Raw genomic sequence first — 25139 nt, 5'->3', positions numbered from 1 at the left:
TTAATGGAGTGCAAAGAAGGCACTAAAAAAAGGTCCATGTGGAAGCAGCCTCTATGAGTATTGGATGAATAAGAAAGGGAGTAAACGTTGGCTGCAAGAGATTGCCCTCTACCTCTGGAGAAAGCAGGCAGCTTGCCTGCCAACTGCCTCTATTGGCGCTCCTCCTACGAAGCTTGACAGCTCTGCCAGCAGTTAGCAATATTCCGCCTCTTATTTTGAAATATTTTCGCGGACTTCCCAGTCATGCATACTCCTAAACTGAGTCAGCATTCCACTTTTTTCATATATATTTTTCCAAAAGAAGGATGTTTTTCAGGTACAGGGAATCTACAGGGCTAGAACAAGGTCAGTCAGAAACAATGAAAAGAGACCTTTGGCATTTGGCTGTTAATTTAACAGCCCTTTCCCACTCCTGAAAGAACGCACTCACTGTGTTTTAAAGTGCAAAACATTTTAAGATACACACACACACACACCTATTCTGAATTTAGTTTTTAAACTCCACACAATAATACCCAGAGGTGGTTTGTAATGAATTCACAGGGAATTTGAATGCACTGTTTAATAGTTGATTCACACTGAACCTATTTGTCTAAAAAACTTGCTGCCATAGCCACATCTCTACCTCATGTTTCTGTGGACTCCTCTACCCTAACAGGCATTAGCCTCCTAATGTGCTTTTTGCAGGAAATAGCACTTACACGAGGAACCAGGTTGGAAGGACAATTGTTATTGGGAAACAAGGCTGCGTGGAAAAACCCTCCCCATAGGCCAATCTCCAAATCCAGCTGCTTTTTCTTTTTTTAAAAAATAATAATCCAGTACTAAGAACACTTTTAGAGTTGTATGTAGTATAGTTACTAAGGCTGCAATAACCAGAATCATAGAATCATAGATTTGTAGAGTTGGAAGGGACACTGATAATCATCTAGTCCAACTCCCTGAAATGCAGGAATCTGCAGCTGTCCCTTATAGGGATCAAACCTGCAATCTTGGTGTTAATCAGCACCATCCTCTAACTGACTGAGCTAATATTTAGTTCTGAGATAATTGCTCTGGTTCGCAATTGCTCCGTAGGAGTTTTCACGCTTGAAACTTAAATATACTGGAAGACATGACGAAAGAGTTGATTAAAGAGGATGTTGATCATAATGTTGGGATAAGTAGGAGCCAGAATTATTTCCAAGAATAAATCCTGCCAGGTGAATCTTATCTTCTTTTTAAATTGTTATTGGATTACTAGTTTGGGTTACTCGTGTACTAGATTGTGGGCATACGGTGGAACTGCCAGGCTATTTTGGTTAGCAAACTAAGCAATAACACCATCGGGTGGATTCAGAACTGGTAAAAAAAAAAAAACTTCTACCCTGAGTGCTCATTAATGGTCCCTTATCAAAGTAGAGATATATTTCAAGGAAGTACTGGACTTTCCAGTTGAAGAGTTCATTCTCTGCATGAAGCAAGACCAAGGCCCATTCCTTGGCATCTCAACTTGAAAGGACCTCAGGAACTCAGGAAGCTGAGCTGAAGCAGACCCTTGGCCTGAGATCTTGGAGGCCTACTGCCAGGTCAAGTAAATAACACTGGGACCACGGACCATCTGTCACTCCACATAAAACCCTCATAAATGGAAGTGTAAACGGATTTGAATGTGAGCCAGCCAGTCCACCTACAATAATTTCACCTCAGCTAGGGGAGCTCACTTGGTTGCCTTAAGCAAGAAAACGTTCTCTCAGTCTCTGTACGCCCATCTGCAACTTGAATATTGTAATACTGATGTACCAAGCTGGATAGGAAAGACTGCTGAGAAGAACTCTGAATACTTTCTTATATATTTTTTAAAAAAAAACTATAGAAAAGGTAAAAGGTAGTATTATCAGCTAATTTAATTTGTTGCTTCAAGGTAAAGGGACCCCTGACCGTTAGGTCCAGTCGTGGCCGACTCTGGGGTTGCGGTGCTCATCTCGCTTTATTGGCCGAAGGAGCCGGTGTACAGCTTCCGGGTCATGTGGCCAGCATGACCAAGCTGCTTCTGGCAAACCAGAGCAGCGCACAGAGCAGCTTCCCGCTATTTATCTACTTGCACTTTGACATGCTTTTTGAACTGCTAGGTTGGCAGGAGCAGGGACCGAGTAACGGGAGCTCACCCCATCAAGGGGATTCGAACCGCCAGCCTAGGCTTGAGAAGAACTCTGAACACTTTCATATATATATATATAAAACTATAGAAAAGGTAAAAGGTAGTATTATCAGCTAATTTACTTTCCTGCTTCAAGTATAGTTGGAAGAAAACCATGCCAAACTGTCCAAATCTCTCCTGAATAATGATGAACCTCACCTTCTTGTGTCATGAAATCATCTTCACCAAAGTTATTCAAGTTGCCACAGAGTCCACAGGTCTTATTGTAGTGCTTGTCCGCAAGGATTATATGAATGTTTCCACTGATATCAGCCTTCACCACAAAGCCATGTTCTTCACTGGATAACTTATAATAACCTGCCTCCATTTCTATAAATACTCCATTGGAGGCATGAGGTATTGAAATCCTATGATTAGAGAAACAAAGATTCCTAAGTATAGGATGCAGAGAAAAATGCATTCTTCACAATTCGTTGCCGCTATCAAAATCTTTACCTTCCATCACCTTGAGTCACCGTGCCGTCTAAAAACAAATGAATATCAAAATATTCTCCTAGGTACAGAGAAATACTGTTTCTTTTTCCATTCTGGTAATCACCTGGAAAGAAACAAGATATTATGAGTTTTCTCCCTTCAAAAATGACGCTTGCCCTTTTTAAGAAGTACAGACAGACCTTAAGGCCAGCCCCATACTGTTTCCTCATGTGCCCATTCACTCGACTTGAACTTGGGCTTAGCATACAGGTTTTGTTTATGGTACTTAGTATGTAGAAATCTATAACACAGCTGTCTTCTGAGTTCTCCCCAAGAGATGAGGGAGATGCCAGAGCCCTTACCATTGCCTGAGACCGTCCGGCAACCATGGCCTCATGCCAACATGACTGATCTTGCATACAGAAGCTGAGGGGGGATAACAGGGTGCTGCTCCTGTTTGTACAAATTTTAGCAGTAAGCAATCCCAGGAGAAGCAGGGTGATGCTCCAGCTTGGGCATGATCCCACAGAGAGGGTGGGCCTTTGTCCTTCATCTGAGTCGCGCTCAGAAACAAAGAATACAGCCACCATCTAAGTGAATGCCCTGTTTTGCTGATTACCGTATTTTTTGCTCTATAAGACTCACTTTTTCCCTCCTAAAAAGTAAGGGGAAATGTGTGTGCGTCTTATGGAGCGAATGCAGGCTATGCAGCTGTCCCAGAAGCCAGAACAGCAAGAGGGATTGCTGCTTTCACTGCGCATCGATCCCTCTTGTTGTACTGGCTTCTGAGATTCAGAATTATTTTTTTTCTGTTTTCCTCCTCCAAAAACTAGGTGCATCTTGTGGTCTGGTGCGTTTTATAGAGCGAAAAATACTGTAATTCCTGATGTCCCTTTAGAAACATTATCCAAGTGCAACACCACTAAAATGACGATTGCACACTAATTGACCTTTAATTATTTCCATTTAGTCAAAACCGTTTCACAACTATATTACATTTTCGGTTAGGCCCATTATGCCGCTAAACCTCAGTAAATGGAATTATGTCAAAGAGGACAATGATTTATGATTTCAAAATACTGAACACAGAGGGATGTATGCCAGGAAATCTTTACTGGCCGCCATTCCCTCCAGCTGTTTTGGGACTACAGTTCCCATCATCCCTGTCCACTGGTCCTGTTAGCTAGGAATGATGGGAGTTGTAGTCCCAAAACAGCTGGAGGGCTGAGTTTGGCCATCACTGCAGCTAGCACATGCCTACTGTCTGTCTGAAACTGTTTGTCTCTTCTTCAAGTTTCATGGGCTTGTCATGATAGCACCAGTGGAATACTGGTACTCCCAAGGCAGTCTCATCTTGCATGGAGCCTCTTTGGAATCGTGCCCCATTTCTTCAAGGAGGGGCTAAGGACTAAAGAAACAGAGCTTGAAGCTGGAATGTAGGAAGCAACGAAATAAATGCTGGGCTTTTGCAGGATTTGGTTGGCAAGAAGCAGTCTTGAGGATCCAAGGACACACATTTTGTTCTTGGAGAAATGATGGTCTTTCAAGGCTAGCCTTGCTTGTTCCTCCAAAACCACAACTTGCTTGTCATAATCCCCCATGTCCGTCTTCTCACAAAGAAACTGTCCCTGCAAAAAGCTAGGTCATTCAGGGAAGTGAAGGAACATGACACACTTTTAAGTGATGTAAAAGCTTGCAGATTCACTTTTTAGTGCACCGAGATTTGGACAAAATTCATATATAATGCCTGCCCAAGCAGGGCTCGTCCTACAATTAGGCAGAACATGCCAGGGTGCTGTTGTGGTTTACAGCAGGGGTCAGCAAACTTTTTCAGCAGGGGGCCAATCCACTGTCCCTCAGACCTTCTGGGGGGGGCTGGACTATATTTGGGGGGGGGGAGAATGAATTCCTATGCCCCACAAATAACCCAGAGATGCATTTTAAATAAAAGCACACATTCTACTCATGTAAAAACACACTGCTTCCTGGACTGTCTGTGGGCCAGATTTAGAAGGTGATTGGGCCGGATCTGGCCCCCGGGCCTGAGTTTGCCTACCCATGGTTTACAGTGTTGAATTAGGACCTGGGAAATGGATTTAAATTCTCACTCCACAATGAACCTCAGTTGGAGACCTTGAACCATTCAGCCTCTCTACCTAATCTATCTCAAAGGGCAGCTGAGAAGACAAAATGGAGAAGGAGAGGGGACCCATGTACTCCATTTTTATTTTTATTTTTTTAAATAATTTTTATTAATTTTCATAAAACCAAAAAACACACAAATAAACAACACATGACTTCCCCACGCCTCCCCTTCACTGCACCCCTGTTTCAGAAATTTTTAGCAATCCTTCATTCCTTTTCAATATTTCGTTTCCCTCAAAATTTTCTTAACTTAACTATTTACAGCTATAGTTCTTTATTTCTTGACCCTTAACATTTTATCAGTCCGAAATTTTGCAACAGTTCTTAAGATATAGTTTAAATTTTTTCCAGTCTTCTTCCACCGTCTCTCTCCTTTGATCACGGATTCTGCCGGTCATCTCTGCCAGTCCCATAAATTCAGTCACCTTCGTCTGCCATTCTTCCAGAGTAGGTAATTCTTGCATCTTCCAATACTTTGCCAGGAGAATTCTTGCTGCTGTGGTTGCGTACATAAAAAAGGTTTTATCTTTCTTTGGTACCAATTGGCCGACCATGCCCAAGAGAAAAGCCTCCGGTTTCTTTGCAAATGTCCACTTAAGGACTTTCTTAATTTCATTATAGATCATTTCCCAGTAGGCTTTAACCTTTGGGCAGGTCCCATGTACTCCATTTTTAACTCCTTTGGAGGAGAGGTGGGATATAAATAGGTAAAGTAAAAAAGATAAAGGACCTCTGGGTGGTTAAGTCCAGTCAAAGGCGACTATGGGGTTGCGGCGCTCATCCTGCTTTCAGGCCGAGGGAGCCGGCGTTTGTCCACAGACAGCTTTCTGGGTCATGTGGCCAGCATTACTAAACTGTTTCTGGTGCAACAGAACACCGTGACAGAAACCAGAGTGCACGGAAACGCCATTTACCTTCCCACCACAGTGGTACCTATTTATCTACTTGCACTGGTATGCTTTCGAACTGCTAGGTTGGCAGGAGCTGCAACAGAGCAACAGGAGATCACCCCGTTGTGCAGATTTGCACCATCAACCTTCTGATTGGCAAGCCCAAGAGGCTCAGTGGTTTATACCTTTGATATAAATAGAAAGCAACAGATAGGTGGCAATGAAGTGATGGCAGTCAGAGCTGGGTGTGCCCCCCCAGTCTGCCCTGCCCCCCTCACCTAGCCTGCTGCGCTCAGACACGGTGGCAGCTGCATTCCCATCGCCAGTGAGATTCAGCTGTCGGTCCAGCTGGCCTCCACAAATGGAAATGAGGGCACCATCTTAGACCTTTGCCCCAGGTGGCAAAATCTCATGAGCCAGTTTCTGGAAGTGGAATACAAATTGCCCGCCTCTTGACTTGGAAGCCAACAGTCTTGCCGCAAAATTTGGACAGCAATTCCTGCCTCCACCTGTCTCATGCTGCTGCCCCCACCCCACACACTTCACAAATATCTGCCCCAAGGCTGGAAAAGGTAGAAAAGACTGTTAGATGTTAAAATCCAGAGAACGAAGTGGTTACAGACACCCAGATAACTAGATTGTTAGATTTCATTTACACCTGACTATCAACCACAACTGTGTCCGTGCACACAAGTTTGTTCATTCAGAATCCAGTTTGGACTCACCCAAGAGTGAGAAGGATCTCGTGTGACAGTCTCCAGCAAGCAGATAACTGCAGTCACCGGCAAAATCATACAAAGATTCATCAAATGTTTTAATGTGGTGATCTCCAAAAAGGCTACATTGTGCAAAAGGTTGAACATCTGCAAGAGAGAAAAAAATAATGATATAGCATTTCCAAAATGTTGAAGTGCAAATCTTGAGGGATGGCTGTGTTTCAGTTTGCATATTGAAACAGTGCTAATTTAACTCATGCTTTTGTTTATTCCAATGGTCCTTGCCATCCAGCAAACACAAAACTGTGCAAATTCCTCTCATATTAATCAATTGTACAACAACAAAGGTAAAGGGACCTTGTTAGTGAACGACTTTGGGGTTGCAGCCCTCATCTCGCTTTACTGGCTGAGGGAGCTGGCATACAGCTTCCGGGTCATGTGGCCAGCATGACTAAGCCGCTTCTGGCGAACCAGAACAGTGCACAGAAACACCGTTTACCTTCCCACCGAAGCAGTACCTATTTATTTACTTGCACTTTGATGTGCTTTTGAACTGCTAGGTTGGCAGGAGCAGGGACTGAGCAACGGGAGCTCACCCCATCACGGGGATTCAAACTGCCAACCTTCTGATCGGCAAGCCCTAGGCTCTGTGGTTTAGACCACAGTGCCACCCGCGTCCCTTGTACAACAATAGTTGAGATAATATCAGGGTGAATAATCTGTATTCAGAATTCTTTGATCTTGGCACGGGAAGTTGAGAGATAAGATAAAGATAAAACTTTATTCGCATTAGCCAATGGCCATAGCAACAGTAAAACATTACATTATATGCAGAAAAGGAAGTTTGATATGAGCACAATTTAAAGTCCTGAATCAGACGTCAGTTAGTGGCCCTTATTCTGATTGCCCCTGCTATGAACCCAGCAACCTTTGTTATTTTCTGCTCATTTTGATCTGCTAGAAGAAAGGACATTGTGACAGTGGTTGAGCGCCCTGGGATGGTTAGTACTAGTGGGGTGATGATCTCATTCCTCAGGTCTTTGTAGAGAGTACAAGACAGGAGGACGTGTGCCACTGTTTCGGTGCTACCATCTCCACAGGGGCAAAGACGTTTCTCAGGCAGGATCTTTTGGAATCGACCCTCAAATACTGCAGATGGCAAAACATCCAGTCGTGCAAGTGTAAAAGCACATTTGTATTTTGGGATAATAAATTTGTGCAGATATGGGGCCAGAGAATCAAAATGGAGAGGTGGAAAATGAACATACCAAGGGCAGAATTTCCTTATAGTGGCCAGGTTGTTTTGATGCTCGATAAGAAGTTGAGAGACATGTCCACAGTTGCTGCTCATATACGCATCCTCAGTGGAGCTTTTTGCATAGGTAATATGTGAGATAAGGCAGGTGAGGTTGATCCACAGGTTTGAGGGCCATGTCCCCTTCAAGGCCACTGAGCCGCATTTTGTGGTTCCGCAGCCAAGGATAGTGAGAAAATCCTTTTTCCATGCTAAGAGAATTTTGGGGGTGCAAACTTAACTTGCACACCCAGACCCCACTGTCCAGTGTTCACCAAGGGGCATATGCCTGGCCCTGAGGGCACCCCAAGTAGCCCCAAGCCTCATACTGTGAGTGATGCCCCAGGAGTTTCCCCTACCCAATAATTTTTCAGTGTGTCTATCAAATAAAGTCTTAGATTAATTTAACTCTCCTGGCTGCACTGGTACCAAATTAACAAAATAGGTAAAGGGACCCCTGGCCATTAGGTCCAGTCACGAACGACTCTGGGGTTGCAGCCCTCATCTTGCTTTATTGGCCGAGGGAGCCGGTGTACAGCTTCCGGGTCATGTGGCCAGCATGACTAAGCCGCTTCTGGCGAACCAGAGCAGTGCACGGAAACGCCGTTTACCTTCCCACCGGAGCGGTACCTATTTATCTACTTGCACTTTGACGTGCTTTCGAACTGCTAGGTTGGCAGGAGCAAGGACCGAGCAACGGGAACTCACCCTGTCGTGGGGATTCGAACTGCCGACCTTCTGATCGGCAAGTCCTAGGCTCTGTGATTTAACCCACAGTGCCACCCACGTCCCTTGTCTATCAAATATAGTCTTAGATTAATTTAACTCTCCCGCCTGCACTGGTACCAAATTAACAAAATCAACCCCATCAAAAGAACTGAACACCTTACAGTGTGGAGGAAGCAAAAAAGAGCAGTGCCAAGTGCCAAGCAGGAGCCCCCCCCCCCACTCAGCCCCAGAAAAGGCAGCAACAGAAACCCCCACTGTAAAGTGGGTGCCAGAGGGTTGTGCGATGAGGAGGAGGAAGTGGGCAGCCTGAAATGCAGGGTTGCATTGCCCCCTCTTCATTTGATATTCCAAAAGCAATGACAAACCTGGACAGCATCTTAAAAAACAGAGACATCACCTTGCCAACAAAGGTCCATATAGTTAAAGCTATGGTTTTCCCAGTAGTGATGTATGGAAGTGAGAGCTGGACCATAATGAAGGCTGATTGCCGAAGAATTGATGCTTTTGAATTATGGTGCTGGAGGAGACTCTTGAGAGTCCCATGGACTGCAAGAAGATCAAACCTCTCCATTCTGAAGGAAATCAGCCCTGAGTGCTCACTGGAAGGACAGATCCTGAAGCTGGGGCTCCAATACTTTGGCCGCCTCATGAGAAGAGAAGACTCCCTGGAAAAGACCCTGATGTTGGGAAAGATGGAGGGCACAAGGAGAAGGGACGACAGAGGACGAGATGGTTGGACAGTGTTCTCAAAGCTACCAGCATGAGTTTGACCAAACTGCAGGAGGCAGTGGAAGACAGGAGTGCCTGGCATGCTCTGGTCCATGGGGTCACAAAGAGTCGGACACGACTAAACGACTAAACAACAACAACAACAAACCTTTTGGCCAAAAATCTACCTCTCTCTGGAAGAGACCAACACGAGCCTCTTCTGAGGAGGAGAGAGTGAGAATGCCATCGTCAATAGGAGCCCTAAAAGCAATCTAAAACCTTTCCTTTGTAGCATGGCCACCTTCTGTGCTACAGAAGATCGCTCAGAGGGAAGAGAATCTTGAAGTTACCACCTGTTCGTTGATGGGCAGTCGCTCCCAGCATCTTTCTGCAGGGATTGGCTGTGTGATGGTGTTTCCTACAGGGAACTTGGTTGTGCAGCCAATTCGGTGGGCTTTTGTATCGCTGCCTATCAGCTGGTAGGCGGAGGCATAAAGCCTGCTGGCATTCCCCGTACTGGGCAGGGGTTGGCTGTGCTAGCAATTACCCTATGGGAATTGTGCACCAGAAGCTGGCCTATCTGCCCCACACCTGGCATCACATATGACAAGAGGTGTGGAGCAGGGGCACATGGTCTGAGGAAAGCAGCCTCACGGGCTGTATAGGGGCCTCTGCCAGGCTAGTGAGACCCACAGGCTCTGTACCCTGAAGGACAAGGAAGGGAAACAGAGGCTGTAAACATAATGGACAAAGGGACAGGATTGTCCATTGAATTGCCCTATGCTGGTTGGGTTTGCATTGCTTTTGCAGTGATGTTTTCTCAAAGGGAAAGGAGCAGCAGAAAAAGGGAGGAGAATGAAAGAACGATGGTTTGATGGCTGCACCATCTGGGTGATCAGTAAAAAGTGAGTAAACTAGGATAGGGATTCTGGACTAAAAACCCGGTGTGGAAGCAGCTAACACATCTCGAAAACTGCCAGCCTCTTCTATCTCCATCTAGAAGCTCTTTTTCCCTGCTGGCAATCACCTTCTAGAAGTGTCTCCAAAGCAACAGATTTCTCCTAGCTTATATAGCCAAGGATAACAGATCTGGCCAGGGCCAGGGGCTATACACTTAGCTACAGAACAGGTTTAACCATTTTAGCAGTCCTCCTCTTCTCCTAACCCCAGTCTCACAATAGTACATTAGAATATGGTTAGAAGGGACCCCAAGAGTCACTTAGCTCAATCGCATAATAATATGTGTCTGCCTTATCCTCACTTCAGACCACCAGCCCATTTAGCTCATCCTTGTCTGCTCTGTGGCTCAGCGTGAATAAGCGCAAAGGTATGCACTTGGTGTGGAGATGGATTTCTCAATGAAATTGTTGATCCCTTGTTATGTTTGGGCAAGAACCCCAAGACAAAAAATGCAGGGCATGAATTATAAACTTTCTTACCTAGTGCTGAGACAGGCAGAACTAACAGGAGCAGCAACGCTGTAGAGCCTATCATCTAAAAAAGAAACGCAACAGAGTTATTAGAAGTTTTCCCCACCCCTTAATGTATCAAGCTGTAGAGACAACAGTACAAATAGCGAAAGGCTTATGCACATTTTAGTTATATTGAGCGTGATCTAGCCAAAGTTAAAGCTTTGAGTTCAATAGGATTAAAACAGGATTGAAATCAATGGGTCTTTAAAGTGCATAGCCATGCAGTACAACCCTACGCATATTTACAAAGAAGCAAATCTCGTTGGATTAAATGGGATTTATTGCCATAAGAGTGTGCATAGGGTTTTAGGCTTAATCAAATCCCGTTCATTCTTTTTATATTCATTGGCATTCTATTTCTCCTCCATTTGTGCAGGATATTTTGACCCAAAAAATGTGATTTATTAATCGGTCTCTTTCCTCCACCCCCCCCCAGGCTATATCCAAAACAAATGCATGCTTTGGATTTATTACAAAATATGTATAGGGATGACTTTCTATGGCTTACAACCAGCCATGTTCAGAGCCATGCAGTGACATGAGACAGATGTGTGTGTTGTTCACAATTCCACAAGTTACTCCTGCCCCTTCATCACACCCAATCTTTCTTCGTTGGACTGGATCTGCACTGGATTCTATGCACAAACTCTGCAATGCATGTAGGTGTTTGTATCTAGCCCTTGGAAAATGAAGTGTGCATTCAGAACTTATGCCTGTTGGAGTGTGCACATACAGACAGGACTGGGGGTGGTGTCAATGGCCATGATCCTGCCCCCCCCATATAACTAAATGTGTTTTGTGTAGTCAACTACACACGGCTTCAAAAACCAGATTATTTATGTTCCTCTGAATGGGCCTATTGCAGGAAGAAATATCAAGAACGCTGCTCCAACAGGCATAATGAACTACACATGCTTTCAAATACAGGAAGCTAATAGACTTTAACCAACCTGGAGTGAATACGGATAAGCATTTACCAACTAGTAACTTCTCACAGAGTGTAAGTAACCAGTTGGTAGCAAGCAGCCAAGTGTTGGGAAGATTTTTTACCACTCCTTTCTCCCCCAGATTTCTGAGCAAGTGCAGAAGCATAGTAATATTTTCCTTATCTCTTAGCAGAATTATACAAAGTGGTTTATGAAGTGATTACATGCCCACTGTAGTAAATTATCCTGAAGCCAATGCTTCTGTTTGTCTGTGTCCCTATGAAACTGGTATAACAGCCCAGCCAGGCTACCACATGCTAACTGCGCTAGCGCAATGCAAACACTTTTTGGGGCAGGTTTGGGGAAAGGGAGGGGGAAATATGCAGTTGATTGAATTATGTCATCAGTTACATGGAATAAATTCCCACATGTCTAATTTCACTAATACCAGTGAAACATAAATTTGGTGTATGCATGTATGGAAAATTAAACAAGAACATTTGAAAAAGCATGTCTCATTCAAAAATAGCAAAGAAAACAACAGAATCACAATACTGTAGTACCCCAATGGTGCTTGCAGCGGATGGATTCCTTGCACATGAGCTGCCAGGCTTCATGTAACAAGTTTCCAAAACTATCCAGCACAAGGTTCTATGAGAGTATAGCTTCAGAATATTATTAATGACTGGGTCCCCAAGGAATCAGTGAAATTTGACGGACAGGCCCCCATTCTGGGTACTAGTACAGAAAAAACTGTTTGCAATTGGTCCAACTTAAAAGTCTGAATGTGATCTTAAAAAAGAACAGTTGAGACTAAAATCAACTGGAGCATCTTATATTTTGTGTAACAAGTCAGTTCAATGTCACAGTATATTCTGTATCACCACAACCACCCAATGAGATAAAGCCAGACTGAGATGGCATCTTTCTCCAGGCCATCCAATCTTCTTTACCTCTAAACTGGAATACAAACCCAGGCCCTCAAATGTACAGCATTTACTCCTTGCATCAGAGACATTCTAGAACTCTAAAATTTTCACAACCCTAAGTACACACATGCACTTCCATATTTTAAGCTTCCTTTTTGCCTTTTACCCATTTCTGATTCCATGAATATTTCTTTTGACTACCCACATCAAATAAAGTCTGAACAACCCAGATGGTAAACAAGTATCAGTTTTCTAAACATTTATCTGTTGTAAATTCCTTCCTAACATTTATAAAGGGTCCACTTAATTATTTTCAACCGATGGACCTGCACTCTGCTGCATCAATGATAATCATAAAATCTGCTGAAATAATAATATAGATACCTTTGCTTCTGTGCAAAATTTAAATTGCCCATCAACAATGTGCTTCTCTAATGATCGAAACTAGACTCCTGAAGGTCCTTAAGCATCCTCTCCATTAGAAGACCACATTGGAATGGCCTCGGTGGGCTATTTGTTCCTGTTATATAAGCCAGGAACTCTTGTTCACCAAAGGGAAAAGATAAAGGGTGACGGTTGCTTCCGCCAGATTTGCAACACAATGGTGCAACCAGGAAAATCAGTTGCCTTAATGGCTAAAAAATAACAATGAAGGGAAGTCGTATTAAATATCTTTACAAGACAGATAAACCTTTGAAATGATGTGTGCGTCTCTGTATGCGTGAGCATAAAAGTCCGAGAGACGTTTTGCTTATGCGCTGCAAATAAGACTTTACAGCCAGTTGGGGGGAAGGAGTGAAATAATAGATTTGGATATATTGGAAAGCAATACCGCGCTTCCTGACAGTAGCAAAATGATAGCTCCCAAATAAGACGATGATTGACGCTTATTTCTAAAGAGCTGACAGCTTTCCTGGAGAATAAAAACAGAAGTGGAGCCAATTGACACCTTGCCACTCTCAAGTCAATAAGCCCTTGGTAATAAGAACCTTAAGCAGTAGCTTAATCTAACCCAGTAACAGGCACACAACCATTCAAGGTCTCAGGCAGAAGGCTTTCCCAGCCTCATTGCCTGTCTTCCTTTTAACTAGGTGACCTGGAGACTGAACATGGGACTTAATGGAAGCCACTAATAATTGAATGGACGCGGGTGGCGCTGTGGGTTAAACCACAGAGCCTAGGGCTTGCTGATCAGAAGGTCAGCGGTTCAAATCCCCGTGACGGGGTGAGCTCCCGTTGCCCCATACTTCCTTGGTGAACTCTTCCTGGATTCACTAGAAGAAAGTTGAGTCTTAAGTGGAGCATACTCACAACCACTGGGCATTATAGTATCTGTGGGTTAAACCACAGAGCCTAGGACTTGCTGATCAGAAGGTCAGTGGTTCAAATCCCCACGACGGGGTGAGCTCCCGTTGCTCGGTCCCTGCTCCTGCCAACCTAGCAGTTTGAAAGCACACCATTGCAAGTAGATAAATAGGTACCACTCCAGTGGGAAGGTAAACAGGGTTTCTGTGCGCTGCTCTGGTTTGCCAGAAGCAGCTTAGTCATGCTGGCCACATGACCCGGAAGCTGTATGCCGGCTCCCTCGGCCAATAAAGCGAGATGAGCACCGCAACCCCAGAGTTGTCCGCGACTGGACCTAACGGTCAGGGGTCCCTTTACCTTTACCTTTACTAAGAATTGAACCCACACCTGTCACCTTAGCCCAACTCCTGCCTGTTTCTAGGAAAACAGTCAGTTTGGCTCCTTCCTTTCAAAAAGTCAATGTGTAGCTAGACTTTAGGAATAAGGTATAAAGTAACTTGTTCATGAAACATGCACCTTTGAATTTTATACTTAAAAATATTTGTAAACTACTATTACAGTATTATTTTATAAAATTTATATGCTTTTTTGTAGAAATAAAATCTCAAAACGGTTTAGACACGAGGTGATTGTGTCAAGTTGGAACGGTCCCTCATGGCAGATGTTGGAAATGGGTTAGCTCTTTTTTTCCAGGGATCACCAACCTTTTTAAACTCGTGGGCACATTTCAGATTTTAACAGAATGTTAGGAACCTGTTACAAAATGGCTGTCCTGGAATGGCTTGGCAAAACACAAAATTAGAGAGATAACTAGAGCTGGGCAATGTATTGTTACATCGTCAGAAACCAGTTTGAAGTCCACATCATGGTAATGGTTTCATAATATTAAACATGGTGATATATCATGAATCACGATGTGTGTGTGTTATGTAAAAAAAACCTGTGATGTGGTTCCTTGTTGCTCTGTACTGTAACAGTTGTAAGGATATGTTAAAGGTAAGTTTTAGACCCCTAAGTAGTAGCAATTTCCAGGACATTACTCCTTTACATCTTTATTTCAGACACTGTGATATATCGATATTTCACAGTGTTTAGCTGGTGACACCTGAAGGAGCGTCTCCATCCCCATTGTTCTACCTGGACACTGAGGTCCAGCTCCAAGGTCCTTCTGGCGGCTCCCTCCCTGCGAGAAGTGAGGTTACTTGGAACCAGGCAGATAAGCAGCTTTTTTCCAGTGGCAACATTCAGCAGCCAGGAGAGAAAAAAGACATGGAAAGTGCTGGTTTGATTTTGATGACAGGGAAATATGGCCCAAGGCAGGAGTAGCGGGAAAGGTCACATTTTGGACAACAAAATTCAACAGGGATAGCAAAATGGACATCTGATGGGGGAACGTTCAGGGGGGCACAGGTTGGCCACATGTGGTTTATTCTGCTACTTCTGTGCCAGGGTGATGGGAACTGCAATTCTAATTTGTAGGTCAGTTGACCAAATGGAATCCCAAATACCCCCCATTTCCTCTTGTGATTAAAGGTAAAGGGACCCCTGACCATTAGGTCCAGTCGTGGCCGACTCTGGGGTTGTGGCACTCATCTTACTTTATGACCCGGTGTACAGCTTCCGGGTCATGTGGCCAGCATGACTAAGCCGTTTCTGGTGAACCAGAGCAGTGCACGGAAACGCCGTTTACCTTCCTCCCGGAGTGGTACCTATTTATCTACTTGCACTTTGACATGCTTTCGAACTGCTAGGTTGGCAAGAGCAGGGACTGAGCAACGGGAGCTCACCCCATTGCGGGGATTCGAACCGCCGACCTTCTGATCGGCAAGTCCTAGGCTCTGTGGTTTAACCCACGGATACTATAATGCCCAGTGGTTGCGAGTATGTTCCACTTAAGACTCAACTTTCTTCTAGTGAATCCATGAAGAGTTCACCAAGGAAGTATGGGGCAACCTGTTCATTTATATAGATCTTTGTACCCACAGCAGAAATTCATTGGCTCTTCAGTAACCTTGGCTGCCCGAACAAAAAACAACAGATTCTTTGTAATCTCATGGAAAATTGGCAACTCCTCTGCAATACCAACACCCAGACTTTCAAGACTGCATTTTGAAAGCTGTCTATATTTAGAAAAAAATAAATATGTAAAAGGAAGGAGTAACAAATGAACATCAAGTTTCACGGTATTATTCATAAATACTACGTAAGAGTTATTGCACAGCAAATGGATTGTGCAAATATGTACAAAGGAGTCATCTATGAACATCAAGTAGCAGATTATTCATAAGTATTTAGTAACAGGAGTTGCACAGCTACTTGCGGAAATTCTGCCTGGTACAACAGACTTTCTAGGGCAATGGCAGTTGTCTTCTCCTGGTTGTACAAAGGATCAAAGTTGTAGTCACAGCCAACAATTTAACCAACCTCTGCTGGCAGATGGCTGGCTTTCTCCTTCACACTCTGTTCACGTGCCTTTGAACATTAGTTTTAAATACTAAAATCTGGCAAATGAAGATTTTTCTTAACTCTGAGATATCTAACAGCAGAAAGTCCACATGCTAAATCAGGTTTCTTTTCAGAAACACAGAACCAGGTCAGTAAAAGCCCCACCGGCAGGAGAGAAGGTGTGAGGAAATACAAAGGGGTGTGTGTGTCTGTAGAGCTTACATTTTGATAATCTAGCCAGTCCATAAAAGGATTCATGTTCCATACCCTCCAACATTTCTCCAGTGAAAACAGAGATGTCCTATTCCATATTTTTATTTATACCCCACTCATCTGACTGGGTTGCCGCAGTCACTCTGGGCAGCTTCCAACATATATAAAAACATGATAAAATGTTAAAGATTTTAAAGCTTTCCTGCCTTCAGATATCTTCCAAAGGTTGTATAGTTACTTATCTCCTTGGCTTGGTGGGCTCATAACCCCATGCCCACCAACATTTCTCTCCTAAAGGAAAGCGGGGCATTCCGGGATCAAATCAGGAATAGGGAAGGCTTCTGTAAATCTGGGGCTGTCCCTGGAAAATAGGGACACTTGGAAGGTCAGATGTTCCTTTAATACAGAAGAAATAGTTTTCAGCAAGTTCAGCCTTTTTTCACTCCTACATGACAGGTTTCTCCTGCTGTTGCACAGCTTTTATGTCTACAAGAACCTTGCCCTCCTTTGCACTGCCTTACCCCCCCAGTTCTACTACTTCCCTATATAACTTTATCCAGAGTTTAAAGATATTTTCTTAACAAGTTACCACTGTCTTTATCCCTCCCTCCCCAAAGGCACGGCTTTTCAGATAAATGAATAATTCTTCCTCCAGCACAGAGTTCCTGTTGAGCTCTTTTCACTTCATAGTGGAGCAGACAGCTGCTTTGTAAATAAATAGACTCCCCACCCCGCCATGGAAATCACACGGCCCTTTTTCTGATGTTGTGCCTTACCCTAGTACAAGACGGTGCATGTTACTCATTGTGATGGATGATAAAGTCTTGAGACATTCACTGGTCCTAGAAAGAACAATTGGTGCAATTATTGCATTTCTCCCTCTAGGTAATTTCAAATAGTTTTTTTTTCTGGCTCTATATAACTTCCCCAAATCTTCTTTTCAATCCATATCTCATGAAGTTAATCTCATGAAGTCTGATCACCATCTGACCTTTTAACATTCTGCACTTTATTTTCAAGATTCGGGACCACAAATCTCAACACACAACTAAGTATACACCTGTTATGTATGTATCACCTTTTAAAGGAAGATGAGCCAAACATGCAAGTACATTCATACAAATATTTAAGTCTAGTTTCCACAGGCAAATGGTACAGAGATTACAGACAGAAGTATTTTGTAAGACCTGGCACTCTGCCACTCTGGAGCTATTTGTGTGATCACGTGACTCTACTTTTTGGAAATGCTGTATTGCAGGGTGGGAAATTGCTGGTCGTGTGTGTTGTGTGATAGTATGTTGTTGTTGTTTAGTCGTTTAGTCGTGTCCGACTCTTCGTGACCCCATGGACCAGAGCACGCCAGGCACTCCTGTCTTCCACTACCTCCCGCTGTTTGGTCAAGCTCATGTTGGTAGCTTCGAGAACACTGTCCAACCATCTCGTCCTTTGTCGTCCCCTTCTCCTTGTGCCCTCCATCTTTACCAACATCAGGGTCTTTTCCAGGGAGTCTTCTCTTCTCATGAGGTGGCCAAAGTACTGGAGCCTCAGCTTCAGGATCTGTCCTTCCAGTGAGCACTCAGGGTTGATTTCCTTAAGAATGGATGCGTTTTATCTTCTTGCAGGCATGGGACTCTCAAGAGTCTCCTCCAGTACCATAATTCAAAAGCATCCATTCTTTGGCGATCAGCCTTCTTTATGGTCCAGCTTTCACTTCCATACATCACTACTGTGATAGCATAGGATACCAGAATCTCTCTCTCCATTTGCTGCTGGTACATGCGACATCCTTCCTTACAGCTAGGCAACTTAAGAGGGATGATTGATAGTTAGTGGAGCACTCGCTTTCAAGGAAGCTTCTCTTTCATTACTGATCTTCTCCTTGAGGAGCCACAGACACCTTTTCAAGAAAGCCCCAGGGCTCTTAGGAGCAGAGTTTAAAAACACTGGTGTAAACCAGGCATCCCCAACCTTCGGCCCTCCTGATGTTTTGGACTACAATTCCCATCATCCCTGACCACTGGTCCTGTTAGCTAGGGATCATGGGAGTTGTAGGCCCAAACATCTGGAGGGCCACAAGTTGGGGGTGCCTGGTGTAAACAATGCTGTGGCAGTAACCTGCTAAAAGCTGTGCATTGTGTGTACTCCACCTCATATAGATGTAAACAGCTATTACAAATAGACAAGGATTAGCAACAGCTAGAAATAACATTCACCTCCTTTTTTCAAAAAAAGTAAGATGTTGTAAAATATCTCATATATGCATATATAAATGTGACAAAGATTCATCTTTGCAGCATTCAAGCCAGATATTCTGAGGTGACGGGATGCAAAATCAGGTGGTTACAATCTCCTCTCTAGAAGGTTCTCAGCTTCTTGTTTACAGTGCAGCCGTTACTCTAGTGTGAGAGAGGAGGTATAATCACCTTTGTTTGTGAACACTGGGGACATTACTTTCATTAATGAGCAGTTAACTGGCAATAACGTGTAGCTCTAAGTTTTGTTAAAACAATTTCCAAACTTCATTTATCCAAAAACATTACCAGCTGCTCTACACACTAAAACTGAAACAGGTGTCGGACAGAAAAATTAATATGTTCCCCTACAATTTCAACATTTTCCCTATTTCTGCTGAACACTGTTCCTGTTTAATTTCTTTGTGTCCTGTTGCTAGGCTCCTCCACCAACAGAAGCCCTCTCAGGACCTGCTTTTCCCTCTGAGTATGACAGCCGGAGGAAAGCAGGGCTTGTGCCTTGGGCAGTTCCATGGCAGAAGTGATTTCAGCAGGGATAAGAAAAGCTGACTTGCTCCAAATTCCATCTTCCAGAGCTCTGTTCTCTTGGCAACTGGTTATCTGGAATAAAGTGGGTTTGTTTCATGGGTTGTTGTTGTTGTTTAAAGAAAGCTTGGTGCAGTTGGCCCATTAAGTGTTTGTTCTGCGCTGAATCCAAAGCTGTGACTTGGAGCTTCAATGGAAACCTAATGGAGAAGCAAGATCTGTTGGGGTGTTGATGCTGTGAGCCTCTCCCCAATCCTGTGCTCAGGTTGCATATATGTGCAAATAAAACCATGTACCCTAAAGACACCCAAGTCTCCAATGACCTTCATTCCAAGAATACAGAACCCCGGCATCTTAAACCAGCACATAACAAACACTACGATCACATGGAATGATAGGGCAATTTCCTCCTGGTCCTTTCTGATGCAGACAAATTTGGCAAATTTGGTCTTAACTGAGCCCCTCCAACAAGTGCAGTTATACATTTCACTGCTGAGTGTGAGCAAGGTCAGAAGTCCAGTGGCAAAGGCTGCTGAGCCAGTCTAGCTCCCAGGACATTTCTCTATCATATGTGGTGATGATGAAGGAAGTTGTTTAGTAGTCACAGTTACCATGATGATGGTGGTGGTGATGATGATATCGTACTGTTTATACTTTGCCCGTCTGGCTGGGTTTCCTCAGCTACTCTGGGGAAGTATGTGCCAACATTCAAAATGACAGAATTGCTGAATGGACCACACTGGAATTAAAAGGTTAAGTTCCATCATAAATTAGTTGCTTCCCCTCCCTTAACTATCTCATTGGTGAACCCTCCCAGTAACCTGAAAGAGACTAGAGTCTCTAATTTTCATTAGAAAATTGAAATCCTAAGTTAGATTGATTTCCACCACTGTTGCTGCTTATTATTTTTATAGTAAAATGGTAAAGGGACCCCTGACCATTAGGTCCAGTCGTGGACAACTCTGGGGTTATGGCGCTTATCTCGTTTTAGTGGCCGAGAGAGCCGGCGTACAGCTTGACTAAGCCGCTTCTGGCGAAACCAGAGCAGCGCACGGAAACACCATTTACCTTCCCGCTGGAGTGGTATCTATTTATTTACTTGCACTTTGACATGCTTTCAAACTTTTAGGTGGGCAGGAGCTGGGACCGAGCAATGGGAGCTCACCCCGTCGCGGGGATTCAAACCGCCGACCTTGATCGGCAAGCTCTAGGCTCTGTGGTTTAGACCACAGTGCCGCCCGTGTTTTATAGTACTTAAGTACTAAACAATTGTTTATAGCACTAAACAACTGATAATAATAATAAAAGTTCAAGTTCACAACCTAATAAAAGTCAAAAGTACAAGAAGGAAGGAAGAGCAGGAGGACTATGCCAATGCTGAAGGAAAAATAATATCACAACAGAAGCAAAAGCAATCATTACATTGAAAACTAGGATCCAAAGAGAATCTGGATTGGGCTGCTTCCCATAACCCACAGCTTGAGTCCAAACTAAGGACTGCAGCTGCTTTTGCAAAATGAAAGTTAATCTGGGTCCTGTAGACACAGAACAGCCAACTTCATGTCCAGGGCTTTAGCTGAGATTCCTGCATCGCAGGGGGCTGAATTAGATGGCTCTCAAGGTCCCTTCTAACTCTACAGTTCCATGACTCTATGAAGTCATGTGCCTTAAATGTGCACTGGCTGCATAGTGTGGATCTGCTCCTAAACTGCCCTCAGTCTATGAACGCTGCTGTCTACACAAGCTTCTTGCGTACATTTCACAGGGATGACGTTGGCGTCTAGTATCCAGTTCCTTATTGGAAATAGTGTCTGAATAGCCTAAACCAGGAACTGATACCCACGCAAAAAAGACCAGGAGACTGTCCTCTTCTCTGCAATGAAACTACATTATGTAACACACATTAACACATGATGACCTCAGGCCATGCTTATGAATAGGGAACTGGGGAATTTTCATTCTAAAATTCCCTACAAGCACTGCGACTGGTCCACACTTTGTTTTGGTGAAAGATTTTACCCATTGCTCTTCACATTGCCAATAATTGCCAATACACACACACAATATAGGTATAAATGAGGAACTGGAGTTGTCAGCCCCAAAGTAACAGGTAAAAAGTAAAGGGGCCCCTGACCATTAGGTCCAGTCGTGACCGACTCTGGGGTTGTGGCACTCATCTCGCTTTATTGGCCGAGGGAGCCGGCGTACAGCTTCCGGGTCATGTGGCCAGCATGACTAAGCCGCTTCTGGCGAACCAGAGCAGCGCACGGAAACACCGTTTACCTTCCCGCTGGAGCGGTACCTATTTATCTACTTGCACTTTGACGTGCTTTCGAACTGCTAGGTTGGCAGGAGCAGGGACCGAGCAACGGGACCTCACCCCATCGCGGGGATTCAAACAGCCGACCTTCTGATTGGCAAGTTGTAGTCTCTGTGGTTTAACCCACGGCGCCACCCACATCCCAAAGTAACAGGAGTGAGGCCTTATTGACATATAACACTTGTGCTCAGTGATCAGAGGTTGCTGATTTACTACTAAGTTCAAGGTGTTACTATTAGCATACAAAGCCCTTAGCAACCTAGGGCCAGTTTACCTATGAGATTGCCTTTCCTGACATGTGGCCACCCGACCATTTTGAGTGGTGGAATTGGCACTATGACAGGTGCCACATAATCCCCATTCCACTTTTGTAAGATCTCAATCATTTAATGAGGCAGTGGAACTCCCTTGCCTATTGAAATCAAGCAGGTGCCCTCACTGGACTCTTTAGGGACCTGCTAAAAACATTCTTCTTTAGATGATGCTACCCAGATGCTTCAAAAGCAGGCAGAAATGACCGGCAGAATCCGAGACCAGGGAAAAGAGTTGGCGGAAGAAGATTGGAAGAAGTTTAAAGACTATTTGCAGAAATATTGTAAAATTAATGAATGTTAGAATGATGTTGGACAGAAATTAAGTGGTTTCCAGCTGTAATGCTTGAAGAGATATGGAAAATAAGGTTTTGAAATAAGCAAAAACTTAATGGTGAGGATTTGCTGAATTAATAATTTGAATTGGAATATAAGAAAGGGAGGTATGAGGAGGTCCGGAAAATAAGTTAAAAGAAAATAAGTAAAGGGAAATTCTATGTGTGTGTTTTTAGTTGTTTTTGTAATTTTTTTGTATTTTTATATTTTTGGTTTTTTTTGTTGTTGTTGTTTTACAATGTATTATTCTGGAAAATTTTCAATAAATATCTTATAAAAAACAAAAGCAAAAGCTGAGGCAATTTTATTCTTTTTCAGTATTTTAAGTTTTGCATGTTTTAAAATAGGGTTGTAATTTCCCCCCTTGATTTTGCTGTCTTATGCTTTGTAAACCTCTTTGAGGCTTTTTGCAATCAAATGGTATATAATATATTTTTTTTAAATAAATAAATAAAGCTGCGGGCCACCCCCAAATCATGTACCCATACTTCCAGAGAGTATAAGGTTAAAAGAAGATGTAGTTAAAAGGAGAGAGAGAGAGAGAGAAGAGTGGGAGGAAAGGAGCGAGGTCAACCAGTACACCTGTGGCAATGATACCACAAGCGGGATTTGACGTCACACTGGAGAGGGACAGGAATAAAGAGATGTGGCAATCGGAAGAGAAAGTCATCTATTGAAACTCTTAATTGCTGGGGCAGTTAATTAGGCAGCCTGAGCTCCCCCACCCAGAGTGCCCTCCATAGCAATCTGAAAGCCACTTCCTGGCCCACCTTTTCCGCAATACCAGCTTTAAAATTACAATGCTGTCAATTGATATACATTATATCTCCTAATACTGTAAAAAAAAATAAATCTTTTTTTCTTCTTGTTATGTTGGACATGTTGTTGCGTAAATGATGTTGGAAATCAATAAAAATATTACATAAAAATAAAACTTTGTCTTCAAATAATACGCTGCCCACTTTTTATGCCCTTTAAGAACAAATGTGCTGAGGGGTGTGTGGGTGTGGCAGGGCCCCCTATCTGAGTCCTTGACCTGGATTAAAGCCAAGTTCCCCCCCCACCCTGCGCTCCAGTTCAGTGGTAAGGAACAAGTTTTCCAGGGGCAGGACAAGTGGAAGCGCGGAGAGAGCCTTTTAAAAGAGGGTCGGGCAAATTTATGGAGGATGGGCTATGGATGGCTACTGGCCATAATCGCTATGTACCCTCTTCCCATCTTGGAGGCATATATTCAGTGCTTTTTTTCTTAAAAAAAAAAAAATGTTCAGGGATATTCTCATTTTCCTACTCTTATGAATTCTTATAAATTATAGATTCACAAAATGTTTAGGGGTATGCGTACCCCCCCCCCAAAAAAGCACTGCATATATTCTTCTGAATATCAGTTGCTATTGCACTTGTGTCTTGCTTGTGGGCTACCCATTGTTAGCCAATGGAAGAGTAGGATGCTGGACTAGGTCACTCTTGGATGAGATTGAGCAGGACTCATTTCCATGCTCTGATCTGTGTACCTTAGGATTGAAAACATTTGTGTTCATGCACACACAAAATGCCAAGTCTCATAAAGAAGGCTGATTTCCAAAGAATTGATGCTTTTGAATTATGGTGCTGGAGGAGACTCTTGAGAGTCTCATGGACTGCAAGAAGATCAAACCTCTCCATTCTGAAGGAAATCAGCCCTGAGTGCTCACTGGAAGGACAGATCCTGAAGCTGAGGCTCCAGTACTTTGGCCACCTCATGAGACGAGAAGACTCCCTGGAAAAGATCCTGATGTTGGGAAAGATGGAGGGCACGAGAAGAAGGGGACGACAGAGGACGAGATGGTTGGACAGTGTTCTTGAAGCTACCAGCATGAGTTTGACCAAACTGCGGGAGGCAGTGGAAGACAGGAGTGCCTGGCGTGCTCTGGTCCATGGGGTCACGAAGAGTCGGACACGACTAAACAACAACATTTCCATGCTCTGATCTGTGTACCTTAGGGCTGAAAACATTTGTGTTCATACAAAATGCCAAGTCTAAGGGCCCATCCACGCTTCCTTTTGTGTTGTGTTTCTAAGCATAGCAGTGGCGTAGCGTGGGGGGTGCAGGGGGGGCCGGCCGCACCGGGCGCAACATCTGGGGTTAGGGCAAATCCACGGGTTAGGGGGCGCAAATCCACGGGTTGGGGGCGCAAATCCATGGGTTAGGGGGCGCAAATTACTTGCCTTGCCCCGGGTGCTGACAACCCACGCTACGCCACTGAAGCATAGGGATGGGGTTTCCAGCTCCACATCTGAATGGTTTCTTTCTCTTTTCAGCAGCTTTTCCTGGGGAAATCTGCGTTTTAGCCCTGGATCTGAGCAAACGGGAGCTGGGGTTTCTGTGGACTGTTGTTTGCTCCGATTCAGCCGGGATTCACCTGGAAATCCCAGACCTGTGCCTAAGAAGTGTGGATAAGGAAGGAAAAACACCACCTCCTAAACGTCTCTGTGTTTGGGGCTGCCGTTCAAAGAGAACGAGGATGGAGCGCAAAACAAGAGTAGGAAAGAATCCTTTCCGCTTGTTTCGCTTTGCCTCCACCGAGTTTCCGGTGGCAAGATCTTTAGGGCAAGGGCCTGCCCTCTTTTGTTGTGTAAAGCAAACAGTGATGACGCCGGGCAAGTCACAATGCCAAACCAGCTGGGCGAAAAGCAAGAAGCAATTCCGGCAACTCTGCAAGCTTTCGGGGTCCACCGGACTCTTCGCTGGAAAGCAGGCGAGCCCCGGCGGGGTGGGTGGGCGCGCCAGGGCAGGGCGGCGACCCTCCCCGCTCCCCTACGACTGTGACTCAGCCCCAGGGAAGCCCGGGGCTTCTTTCCGCCCCAACCTGCAAGTCTGCGCCGCCGGCGAGGGGGCGGCGTCGCTGGGCATCTCCAGGAAGGGCGTCGGCGAGGCGGGCGCAGAGGAGGAGGAGGAGGAGAAGGAGGCGGCGCGCAGCGGCAGGGCGAGGCCGCCAGGTTTGAGGTGGGGCTTGCGGGTCGGAGCAAGGA

The 25139-nt window shown here is 44.3% G+C and overlaps 1 protein-coding gene across 1 annotated transcript in view; it reads right to left on the bottom strand.

Annotated features, from left to right (window-relative positions):
- Nucleotides 1-12928, bottom strand: part of VWF (von Willebrand factor) — a 164488-nt gene extending 151560 nt beyond the window's left edge. Inside the window, exons 1-5 of the mRNA XM_081860930.1 lie at nt 12808-12928; nt 10536-10590; nt 6375-6512; nt 2636-2738; nt 2339-2547 (exon numbers count right to left, since the gene is read on the bottom strand). Of these exons, the coding sequence (XP_081717056.1) occupies nt 2339-2547; nt 2636-2738; nt 6375-6512; nt 10536-10590 (505 nt within the window). The 5' untranslated portion in view covers nt 12808-12928. The remainder of the gene's footprint in view (nt 1-2338; nt 2548-2635; nt 2739-6374; nt 6513-10535; nt 10591-12807) is intronic.
- Nucleotides 12929-25139: the final 12211 nt, after the last annotated feature.

The sequence above is a fragment of the Podarcis erhardii genome, assembly GCF_964252035.2.
Source record: "Podarcis erhardii genome assembly, chromosome: 5".
NCBI lineage: Eukaryota > Metazoa > Chordata > Lepidosauria > Squamata > Lacertidae > Podarcis > Podarcis erhardii.
Note: the sequence above shows the minus strand (reverse complement) of the source record. Positions and strands in the feature narration are given on the sequence as shown.